Here is a 12381-nt window from a genome sequence, read left to right on the forward strand (position 1 = left end):
TCCTTACTGAAGTATCTATAAACTCCCTCTCAGGCATCAACTATTCTCAATTTCTAAAGGCTTCTTACACATTTAGACAGAGTTTCCCAGGGTACTCACCCTATTAATGAGACCATCTAGTCTATGTTTGTGAGACAGCATATTTCTCAGTTCAATGATCTACAACAAAATTCCTTCACAGCTGGGTAGAGATATGTGCCATTTTGCTTTCCCTGATGTTTTTACGAGATTTTATCCTATGTTATATTATATGAGCTCCTTCTATTTTTACAAAAGTGTTGAAAATGCAGCTAAAGAAATATCTGAATTACAATACTCTAAAAGGGTTACTAATGAGGTTAGTAAAGTTACTTAAGAATCACAATGATGCCATTTCCCTCATGGCCTAATTATAGGCACTAATTGTGTCACATACTTGCCACTGCAATGCAAAGACAAAAAAGGAATAATCTATAAGAGTGAGGTAAGGGAAAATAGTCAAAGATCACATCATTACTTTAAGTAAATGGAAGTTTTACATAACTCTCTTATCACAGGGTTTTCTGAGGAGCATCATTTAAGCTAAGCTACAGACAGTATACTGACAAAAACTAAAACCCATCTGTCAAAAAAACTACCTTGTCAGTGGTGACCCTTCAGAAATAAGGGCTGTGGCTGCTTCAGTCTGTTGACTCAAGGATGTTATGGATCCAACACAAAAGCTTGGGTTGCTCAGCCAGTCTAACTCTGCACAGCAAAAGGGAGAAAAGACCAAAGAAATTAGCTCAGTATGATTCTGAAGCAGGAAACCTAACAGTCTTATCAGCTGACATGCTAATTCACAGCCAACATCAGCCAGATATTTTGAACAATCCACAGAAGCCAAAAGGAATCCATGAAATTTTTATTTCACAGGGCATGGTGCTTTAAAACACTCTAAAATATTTAAGACAGAAATCCTCTTATGATACTGAGCTGTAGCTTAAGCGAAAGCCATGTAACAAGTGTGGCCTAAAAGGCAACAAGGCATTATTATGTATTCCATCCACTCGGTCTAACAAGCGTGAATGCTTCCAAAGCATTAGGTTTTAATGACCTCAAATTTGATTTAGACAATTCCCAAAAGTTAAAAAATCAAATCATGCATAAAAACTCACCATGCTTGGTGTTACTACAGGAGATTAAGATCTTTTAAAAAAATATTCCATGTTCTACCTTAGTATACTGACTTAACAAACCTTTCCTAATAACAGTACTCCCCTTTGGAAATAAAAATACAAGATATCAACTTTTAATGCCAAAATCATATAAATGTTAATACTGTAATGTTTATCTCTCGGTAGTCATATTAAATGTCTAACAGTTTTCTTCCTTCTGCTTATCCCTAATTTCTAACTTTTCTACAATGAACTATTTCCAAATTACTTTTATTTTCTAACTTTTAGGAGTCTTACCTGTGAAAGGAAGAAAAAAACATGAGATGGCAGTAGCAAGGGAGTCTACAAAGGGGTTTGTGTTTTCTCCTGTTTTGTTTTAGGATGGGAGGCCAGAGCATATTCATATGCTGAGAAGAAAGAACCCATGAAATCTCTGAAGATACAAGTTAAAAAGTTTAAAAAACTACACCTTTAACAGTTTTATTCAGATATAAAATACATACCATAAAGTTTACCCACTTAAAGTGTACAATTCAATGGTTTTTAGTATACCTACAAGGTTGTACAGCCATCTCCATAACTTTAGAATATTTTCACCATCCCAAAAAGAAAGCTCTACCTATTAGTCAATTCCTGTCACCCATGTCCTGTTCCCGCACCCCACCCCACCCCACCCCTAGGCAACCACTAATCTACTTCCTATTTCTATAAATTTGCCTATTTTGGACATTTAGTATAAATGAGCTCATACCATACATGTGGTCTTTTGTAACTATCTTATGTCATTTGGCATAATCTTTTCAAGGTTCATCCATGCTGTAGCACGTGTAACTACTTCATTCCTATTTACTACTGAGAAATATTCTATTTTATGGATATACCGCATTTTATCTGTTCATTAGTTGATGGACATGGGTTATTTCCTCTTTTTGGCTATTATAAATAATGCTGCTATGAATATTCACGTACAAGTTTTAATGTTGATATGTTTTCACTTCTCTTGGATAGATACTAGAAGCAGAATTGCTGGGCCATATGGTAACTCATGTTTAGCATTTTGAGGAACTTTCACACTGTTTTCCAAAGTAGCTGTATCATTTTAGATTCCCATTAACAATATATAAGAATTCCAATTTCTCTACATCCCCACCAACACTTGTTATTGTCTTTTTGATAACAGTCATCCTAGTAGGTGTGATGTGTTATCTCATTGTGGCTTTGATTTTCATTTCCCTTTCAACTAATGACATTGAGCATCTTTTCACATGTTTATTGACCATTCACAGATCTTCTTTAGAGAAGCATCTATTCAAATCCTTTACCCATTTTAAATTGTGTTGTCTTTTTATTAGTGAATTCTAGGGGTTCTTTATATATTCTGGATACTAGTCCATTATAGAGATTGGATACTAGTCCATTATAGTGATTGGATACTAGTCCATTATGGTGATTGTATCTTACGAGGAAGCACCAGAACCTATGCTTCTTGATGACGGATACCCTTGTTTTGTTCACTGTGATATCACCAGCACCTTTAGCAATACCTGGCATACAGTAGGTGTTCAACAAATATTTGTGGGAAAGAGGAAAAGGAGGAAGGAAGGAAAATTCCAGGGGAGGAAAAGGTACATCAAACAGTACAGAAAAAAGGCAAAGAAGAAAGAGATTCTAACTTCAGTATCTACGGTAGCCCAAACACCAGGCTAAGCACTTAGATCCTTTACATTTTTTAATCCTCACAAGGCTCTAGGGGAGGTATTATGATCTCTACCTTATAGAAGAGGAAACTAAGGCTCAAAGGGATTAAGTAATTTGTAAGGTCATGTCTAACAAATGCTAAACAATTGTTCATGCAATCTTTCTTCTACTGTCTCCTTTCCTTCTGAGGTTTCTCCCCTTCCCTAGGGCCTAATTCCTGGCAAGAGATACGTGAAAATAGTTCCTGTTGCTCACTGAGATCACAGCTGTTTCCACAATAATCAGATCTATCATGAACAAAGGAAGAGAAAAGTAGGAAAATATGGAACAAACAGTATGCAGGAAAGATGCTCTCAAACGATTCCAGTATATTTTTACATAAATATTCTAGATAGTGATGACAGCTGGAAGGAAATGTAAAGAAATATAGACACTAGGCCAAGCACGGTGGCTCATGTCTATAATCCTAGCACTCTGGGAGGTCGAGGTGGGCAGATTGTTTGAGCTCGGGTATTTGAGACCCCATCTCTACTAAAAAAAATAAATAAATAAATAAATAAAAAGAAAAAGAAAGAAAGAAATCAGCTGGATAACTAAAAATATATAGAAAAAATCAGCCGGGCATGGTGGCACATGCATGTAGTCCTAGCTACTCAGGAGGCTGAGGCAGGAGGATTGCTTGAGCCCAAGAGTTTGAGGTTGCTGTGAGCGAGGCTGATGCCACAGCACTCCAGCCCGGGCAACAGAGTGAGACTCTGTCTCAAAAAAAAAAAAGAAAAGAAATATAGACATCAAAACAACATAAAGTATGTGACTCTTCAAAGTCCTTCAGAAGGTACAAGAAAGGTTTTTTAAGGATGCAATTGAAACTTTGCCATATGGAACCACTGTAAAAATAGTAGTTTATAAAGAACTAAAACTCTTGGCTTTTTTGCTTTTTGTTTTTGTTTTTTTTTTTTTTTCCCCTTTTGGTGACAGGGTCTCACTGTGTTGCCCAAGCTAGAGTGCAGTGACATCATCATAGCTCACTACAACCTCAAAGTCCTTGGCTCAAGTGATCCTCCTACCTCAGCCTCCCAAGTAGCTGGGACCACAGGAAAGAACCACCACACCTGGCTAATTTTTCTATTTTTCATAGAGATGGGGTCTCTCTCTATGCTGCTCAGGCTAATCTCTAAAACTCTTGGGTTTTGAACCTGAATCATCATGGACCCTCTGTGTGACTTTCATCTCAACCAAATGACCCTCTGTAGGGGCAAAAGGTGTTTTCACCTGACAATAAGTTTTTTGTTCGTTTTGTTTTGGTAGCATATTAACAGTGAACATGCATGGAACATAAGAAGCAATAATCATTGGATGCTAGGCCTGAGGGATTTTGGAAATCACCTAGTCCACATATTTTCAAAACTTTCTTAGCCAAGGAACTCACTTCTCAAACAAAATCTTTCAGTGATGTCTAACATGCAGACCAGAAAAGGCAGGGGTGCTCTGGTTGGGGGTTGAGAGGGAGAGGGTGGGTCTGAGAAGGCTCTGCAGAGCACAGCCTAGACACCAGGCCCTCACTTATAGATCAACAACTGGAGGACCAAAGAGGTTAAGTCACGTGGCCAAGGGCACACATTTGAAGCTCGATCTGCAATTCTTCATCCAGTTCTGTCTACCACACCATGGTGGTTCTCTTCACTTCTTCAACTAAAGAGTTGGTGCCCCTAAAATCTCAATTGGTACATGGGGCTATTGGGACAATTTTCACATTACAATCTCATTAGCTGCATGTCAGTCTTCCCATTATATTCTAAGCCACGCCAAGGGTCAAAAACTGAAATCCTTATAGGATCCAGATTAATGGTTACTTTGACACTACAGGGAGTAGCAACAGAAAAAAGAAACAAAAACATTCTGCTAATCAAACAAATACACTGACTAGTTTACAACTCTTGTATCCAAGTTCCCAGCTCCCTTCTCTGTTCCTACCTATCGCTCCCCTAACTACTAGCACCATGAGAGCAGGGACCATGACTACTCACTCCTGTATGCCCAACTTCTGGCACAGTGCCTTGGCACATAGCATCTGGACTTGATAAATATTGGTTGAATCGATAAAAATGGATGAGGATGTGGAACATATCTTTGCATCTTTATACTCATACCTAATTGGCTGAACAAACTAAAAAAATTTGAGATCTTCAAAAAAGCCTATTATCTAGGTATAAAGTACAACTATCATAATGCTTTTATTCTTCATTGTAAATGTATATTTAATCATTAAATAAATTACTGAGTACCTACTACATGCCCAGGCACAGTTCTAGGTATTGGGGGTACAGTGGTGAACAAGAAAGGTTCTGTTCATATGGTGCTTATAATTAAACCTTAACTGTTCAAATAATACTTTTGGATTGTTAAATTCAATTTTAGCTAAATAGAATCCTGGAGAAAGTTATCTGAAAGATGCTTTATTAATTGGACTGCCAAGTCCCTTTCAATAGTTACATCCTCATGTAATTTATAGATTTCATGGAAATTAAATATGTATTTAGAAAACTGTGCCTATGCTAAGCAGGATGTAACATATCACAGAGAAGACCAGCAGGATACCAGATGCCCAGGGTTTAAGAGACAGAATCCGACTGGCTGACAAACCTTTTGTCCCTGCAGGTTAGTAAATAAATCACTGGTTAGAAATTGCCTGGAAATTAACACTCTGCCATACATTTTATGACACATACACACTTCTAAGGAAAGAAGAAAGGTGAAAGCATCAGGCAGAAAAACGACTTTAGTGCTAATATATCTGGTAGAAATGCAGCACGTATAAATTTCCAGGGTGATTTAACAGAAAATAATATAATGAATCATCAGCGAATACTTTAAGCTAAAATACTTTTTGTGATTTTTTATTATATAACTCTATTTCTCCATCACTAGATAAAACGCTTTAATTCAACTACAGATAGAGGAAGGAACTGCCATGAAAAGTTTTAAACTTCAAAAACAAATCTTGAATTATAATTAGATAAACTATCCAAGTTCTACACCCATTCCCCATTCTATTATAACAAAACAGCACTGATTACTAGTTTGTTTAAACCCAGAGGTGAGTGCCACCCCTCCAGAGATAATTCAAAAAACATTTCCAGGGCTGACTGTACAAGTAAATTAGCATATATATTAGGGAAGAAGTTTGTTCCTTTAAAAAGAATAAGCCAAGCTCTTCCTTTTTATCAAAACCCTCATTTTCTGACAAAGGATCTGGAAGCCCAAACTTATCTGTACAAAAAGCACCAGCAAACATGACTGACAACTGCATTTAAGACGGTAATTACAGAGAACGTGAGCAAAGTCGGCCCTTCCATGGGAGTTAACCTACAATTTGAAGAGGCCCACGAATTCCAAAGGTAATATTTAAACAAGCAAAACCCCAACACTCTAATATCATCGTGTGGTTTATAACAGAACTTCTGGAGTCAGAAGAACCCGTGTTCAAATTGGCTTTATTGTTTCTTAGTTGTACAACTCTGAACAAAACACTTAATCTCTCTGAGTCTCTTTTTTTCATTTGGTAAGCTTTTACTGAGAGCCAGGCACTGTTCTAGATGCTGGGAATGCACAGTGAACAAGAAAAACCCAACTCTACCCTCATGAAGCTGACACTTACATGCGATATAACAAATGCCAAGATAGAGAGTGGGCGGAAGAGCCTACGGGAAGAAAAAAGAGATTTCATTAGGAAAGACAAATGGGCTTGTTAGGAAAACAAAAGTGACAGTGGTCCCCAACCTTTTTGGTATCAAGGACTGTTTTAATGGAAGACTGGAAGAGCGGCTGTGCGGGCCCCCTAGTTCCTAAGTTTCATGGAAGACAATCTTTCCATGGGGGTGGGGGTGGGGGTGGCATGAGGAGCTCTGAAGCCAGGTCCCCTAACAGGCCTCAGACTGGTATGTGGTCCTGGGGGCTGGGGACTGCAGAGTTTGTAATAATGTTTGCCTATGCAGGTATAAGTGGTCTTCCCACCTTCTTCATAAAACTCCCCCAGAGAGGGATTTCTGGTAGATTTACTCTTGGTTCCTCTCCTGGGAGTAAAACCTTCCCCAAAGAGGGAATTTATGGCAGTTCTCACTTCTCAGAAGTTTCTGCTTTTAGTCAGATAAGAGAAAGTGCAAGAAGGCTTCTTTCCTCATGTGTTTCATCTCAAATAGCTTCAGCTTAAATTAATCTTTTTTTTGTTTGTTTGTTTGTTTTTATTTTTGTTTTCTTGAGACAGAGTCTCACTCTGTTGCCCGGGCTAGAGTGCCATAGCATCAGCCTAGCTCACAGCAACCTCAAACTCCTGGGCTCAAGAGATCCTCCTGCCTCAGCCTCCCAGGTCACTAGGATTACAGGTGTGAGCTACCATGCCAGACTCTGGCCTAACTCTTAATGGCACCTAGACAGTGGAAAGCAGAGCCCCCTAACTTATTCTGGTCTTTCCTGTCCAGGAGTTTAATGTCTTTTTAACCGAACCTCTACATCATCTACTACTAACACTAACATTTTTATAACATTTTATAGTGTAAGGCAAAAGTACAGTGTTTCAATGTATAATAGCCAAAGACTGGGAACAGTCCAAATATCCTTAATAGGGGACTAGTTGAATAAAGTATGCGACAGCTACACAACGCAGTTCTGCATACCAGTAAAAAAAATGAGGAGGATCTCTACATTCTGCTGTCAAGTGACTGCCAGGATTTAATGTAAAATACAGGACAGTATGCATTCACAAAAGGGAAGGGAAATGTAGTTGCTCACAGTAAGGGGGAAAAGATGGAAGGATACCACTGACTAATGAAAATTTTAACCTGTAGGGGAAGGAAGGTAACAGACTAGAGGAACAGAGATAGAAGTTTTCTCTTAATATATCTGATTTATATTTTCAACTTTAGAACTATGTAAATGTTTTACATCATTATAAAACAAAATGAAATCAAAAGCAAAAAAGCAATCTCTAAAAATTGAAAAACATGGAATAAATATCTAACTGTACATCAAACTGCTGGCAAAACCACACAGAATTATTTCAAGCAATTTTAAAGCACAATAATTTTCAGCCTGGGCAACATAGTGAAACCCCATCTCTATAAAAATAAAAGAATTTTTTTTTTGTTAGCCAGACATGGTGGTATATGCTTGTAGTCCCAGTTACTTGGGAGGTTGAGGTGGGAGAATTGCATGAGCCCAGGAGTCCCAGGCTGCAGTGAGCTATGACTGTGCCACTGCACTCCAGCCTGGGTGATAGCGTGAGACCCCATCTCTGAAAGCAAATAAATAAATAAAAATTTAAGAAAAATTAAGCACAATAATTTGACCACACATCCATTGTGGAATATATCCTAAGAACAAACAGAACCATAAAGAAATCTGAAACTATTAGTATCAGTCTTATTATTATTTTGAATATATAAAAAAAAGAAAATACAAAAGTTAAATCAAAGAAGTAAAAATCAGGCCAGGCACAATGGCTCATGTCTGTAATCCTAGCACTCTGGGAGGCCGAGATGGGAGGATTGCTTGAGGCCAGGAGTTCAAAACCAGCCAGAGCAAGAGCAAGCAAGACCCCATCTCTACAAAAAATAGAAAAAATTAGCATGCACCTATAGCTCCAGCTACTTCGGAGGCTAAGGCAGGAGAATCACTTGAGCCTAGGAGTTTGAGGTTGCAGTGAGCTGTGTGATAACACCACAGGGGTGACAGGGTGACAGAGCGAGACTCCATCTCAAAAAAAAAAAAAAAAAAAGTCCTATAAGCTTAAATTTGGACTAGAAATATCAATATGAATTTATGATGTATTTTTCTCTTCCTGATTCTGTCCACTGAAAAAGTCTAGAAGTAATGACAACCCAATAGCGATGATATCCCTAATACCCAGTTTGTGGTTTTAATGTATCCATACCATTTTCCACTAAAAGAAACCAGGGTTCCTTGGACAAATGGCCAACTCCAGGCCATAAAAGAATATATAGGCAATGAGCCTTCCCCTGGACATCTCTTAGGACAGAAAGTACGGAAGCTATTAAAGATGCCTGGGTCGACTGGATGTAGTGTTTCACACCTGTAATCCCAGCACTTTGGGAGGCCCAGGTGGGAGAATCACTTGAGGCCAGAAGTTCCAGACCAGCGTGGGCAAGACCTCCATCTCTAAAAAAATTTAAAAAAAAAAAAAAAAAAAAAAAATCAGCCACGTGTGGTGGTGCATGCCTGTGGTCCTAGCTACTTGGGAGGCTGAGACAGGAGGATCACTTGAGCCTAAGAATTTGAGGTTACAGTGAGCTACGATGGTGCCACTGCACTCCAGCCTGGGAGACAGACTGAGACCCTGTCTCTTAAAAAAAATAAATAAAGATGACTGGGTCATGCCAAAAGGACACAGGCACCAACTTAGCCAAAGATGGGACAATCTGAGCATTAAAAAATACTACCTGCAAAAGATTGAAATATAAATGTTAAATTCATACAATCATAATGAAAACAAAAAACACACCTCACTGGTCGTCTCTAGAAGTTACTGGGACCCCAACTCATTATTTTGAAAACTGACAAAGGGTATTCATCCTGTTTTTCCTGCCTGAAGTGTATTTCAGGGTAACCCAATAAGTTTTTTATTTAAAAAAAAAAAAAAACTGATGCTAATGAACATAGGAAGAATAAAATTAGAAAATAACCATTTTGAAAACTCAATGAAATAATGGACCTAAGCAACAATCATGCATGGCTGCAAAAAGAATTAGGTGAAAGGCTGATGGGCAGCTTCATAATGGATGAATCAGGCTTACAATCCACCAATCGATGTTAGTTAATTTCTCTCATCATTAAGAGACAGAAAACTGGACAGCACATTCTTCCACATGATTCAATAGCAAGTGGACAGCATCCTCAATAAGGAATTTTCCAACAAAAAAATTATAGCTGGATCTAATCAATTCTCTGGATCTAATTATCAGTTTATAGGAAATACTGGAATAGAGAAACATGTTAAATGTTGGAGGATTTGGTGGGAAATGCCTACAAGACAAATGACCCAGTTTCCTCAAAAAATCAATCATGTGGGGAAAGGAAGGACAGGGAAAAATTGCTTTATATTGAAAGAGACCTAAGAGACATACCCACAAAATGCAATGCTGTATCTTTTTTGGAAACTGACTTGAACAAACCAACTGTAAAAGCCCATTTTTGAGACAACCTGAGAAATTTGAACATTGGCTGGTAAGTAAATGCTATTAAAGAACTATAGTTAATTTCATTATAAGTAATAATGTTGTTTAAATTTTTTAAAAAAGACAGCATTTTTAAAAGAGCACTTTTACATACATTTTCCTAATGCTGGATATCCAGAGGATGTCCAATAAATGCTGGTTACTGATGACAAGAGTAACACTCCCCTGCAAACTTTCAATTTCCCCCCTCCCAAAATAAAAGTATAAACCCTTCACCTGTTATTAAAGGCCACTATCCTCCTCACAACCAGCCCCAACCATATTCCCAAGGCTCCTCCTTATGCCACTATACTTCAAGAGAAACTGGATTATTCACAGTATTTTGTGCAGGTCTCACACTTTTCTTCCACAGCACTTTGAAGGCCCTGGAATGCCCTTCCACTATCTTTATTTGTCTAAATCCTACCTACCCTCTTAAAGATCCATCCCAAAAGTTAGCTCCTACATAAAAGCCTTCTTTCAACCTTCCATTAGAAGTAATTATTCCTGTGGTTCACCTGTGACATCTACAATATCCTTATACTGCACATTTTTTAAGGTGCACTCATGCAACACAAAATTATTAAGTACCTACTATTGGTCTGCACATCCAACAAATATTTATTGAACACCTTCTATATTTTGGACCTGTGTTAGAGGCCAAGCTTGCTACAACGAATAGACAAACACTGTCTAGACCTCATAGAGGTTAGTCTAGTAAATGAAGACCACAATTACACTAATTACGTAAGAAATTACTCACAATTATGGGAAGTGTAACAAAAGAGAAGTCTAGGAACTATGAGAGGATATTACAGAGGTGTCAGACACAATTCGGCCCCGCCACAAAAGGAACATGACTTAGTAATTTAATTACTTCTTAAATGAATTCACTATGTGCCTCAATTTTAACAATGCAACTCTTTTGGAATGTTTGGAGCTTAAATATGTAAAGTCATAACCTGACGGAGTAGGTCTTCAAGAAATAAAAGTTAGTTTTTTTCACTAGGTGCTGTGTCCATTTGGAGAGAAACAGATTAGGGTTTGGATCCCAATACCTAGCTCTATGCATGCCAAAAGATATTAACCTAACAACCATTTCAGAAATAAGTCAAACAGGAAAGGAAGAAATACGTAATAAAAACATTCAGCGTTTGCATCACGAGTCTCCTTGAGATGTTCAAGTATCATTACTCTCATTTTAAAGGTGAAGTAACTGAGGCTTGGGGAAAGAATGGGATCCAACAATATGGTAATAGAGAGGTTCCAGGTCCAGGGCATCAGCCCCGTACTTCACCCCTCCATAACTCCACAACTATTACTCTAGAAGGAACCTCTGATCCGCAGACCTCGAACCAGGCCTGGTGCTCTTCCCAGAAGGCTTTGCAGCGCCGCAGAGAACTCTGGGATACAAATGGATAAACAAATCCAAGGCAAGGGCCGAGACCTAGGCCTGAGACACTGCCTCGTAAGCCCGCCGAGTGCCTTCTTCGGCCCGTTTGTGTGCTTACCTTTCCTGGAGCTCCCGCTATCTGGAGCCTCACTAACCCCTGCAAAGGCCGGGAACAGCGCCATGACTACAGGCCACACTGCCGTTTGTCGCTACAGAAATGGCGCCAGCGAGCGAGCGCCGGTCCAAGGCCTCCGCTGTCGCGGTGGTCTCTGGGAAGTGTGGTTTTCCTGGTCCTCGCCGGGGCGTGACCCCAGACCAGGAGAGGCAGGGCGGGTCCAGGAGGGGCGGGGCTTCGTGGGGGTGGGAACGGGGCGGGGCGCTGCGGGAAGGACGGCTTCCTAGTGGTTAGCACCGTGAGAGAACCGGAAATACAGAAACCGGGAGACCGAACTATGCAGAGCAGAAAGGGACTAGAAAATTTGGATTCCAATTCGACCTTTAAACTCACACCATCTCTTGCTTACTGGTCAAGTTAATCAAACGCTCTTGGCTTGCCTCATCTGAAAAGTGTTTGGGAAATTAAATGAACATATTTATAAAGTGTTTCACATTCTGTCTGGCCCGTGAAAAGCATTTAATACGTGTTAATATTATGTGAGTTATTACTACAAGTTCGACTCAAAGACATGCTAGATATGCAAACTTCAATCCTGTTGCCATTTTAAATACTCTGGAAAAATGAAAGGCTTTTATCAAGTTCAGAGGTCTTTGATACGTAGAAAATACATTTACCTGCTCATGAGGTATTCTTGACAAAAATAAAGAATCTGAATCTAATCAAGCCTGCTACCTAAGATATAGGGGATAAAGGAACAAGTTTAGAGGCTTCATACCACCTAAAGACAATCAGCCAAATCTCAAATGT

At 38.9% G+C, this 12381-nt stretch overlaps 1 protein-coding gene across 2 annotated transcripts in view; it reads right to left on the reverse strand.

The window, feature by feature from the left end:
- The window catches only part of NRDE2 (NRDE-2, necessary for RNA interference, domain containing), a 45147-nt gene extending 33469 nt beyond the window's left edge, over positions 1-11678 (reverse strand). For both annotated transcript variants that reach the window (XM_069465216.1, XM_069465217.1), the window contains exons 1-2: positions 11575-11678; positions 618-726 (exon numbers count right to left, since the gene is read on the reverse strand). In XM_069465216.1, the coding sequence (XP_069321317.1) occupies positions 618-726; positions 11575-11638 (173 nt within the window). In that variant the 5' untranslated portion in view covers positions 11639-11678. The remainder of the gene's footprint in view (positions 1-617; positions 727-11574) is intronic.
- Positions 11679-12381: the final 703 nt, after the last annotated feature.

Source organism: Eulemur rufifrons, chromosome 2, assembly GCF_041146395.1.
Source record: "Eulemur rufifrons isolate Redbay chromosome 2, OSU_ERuf_1, whole genome shotgun sequence".
In the NCBI taxonomy this organism is placed as follows: Eukaryota; Metazoa; Chordata; class Mammalia; order Primates; family Lemuridae; genus Eulemur; species Eulemur rufifrons.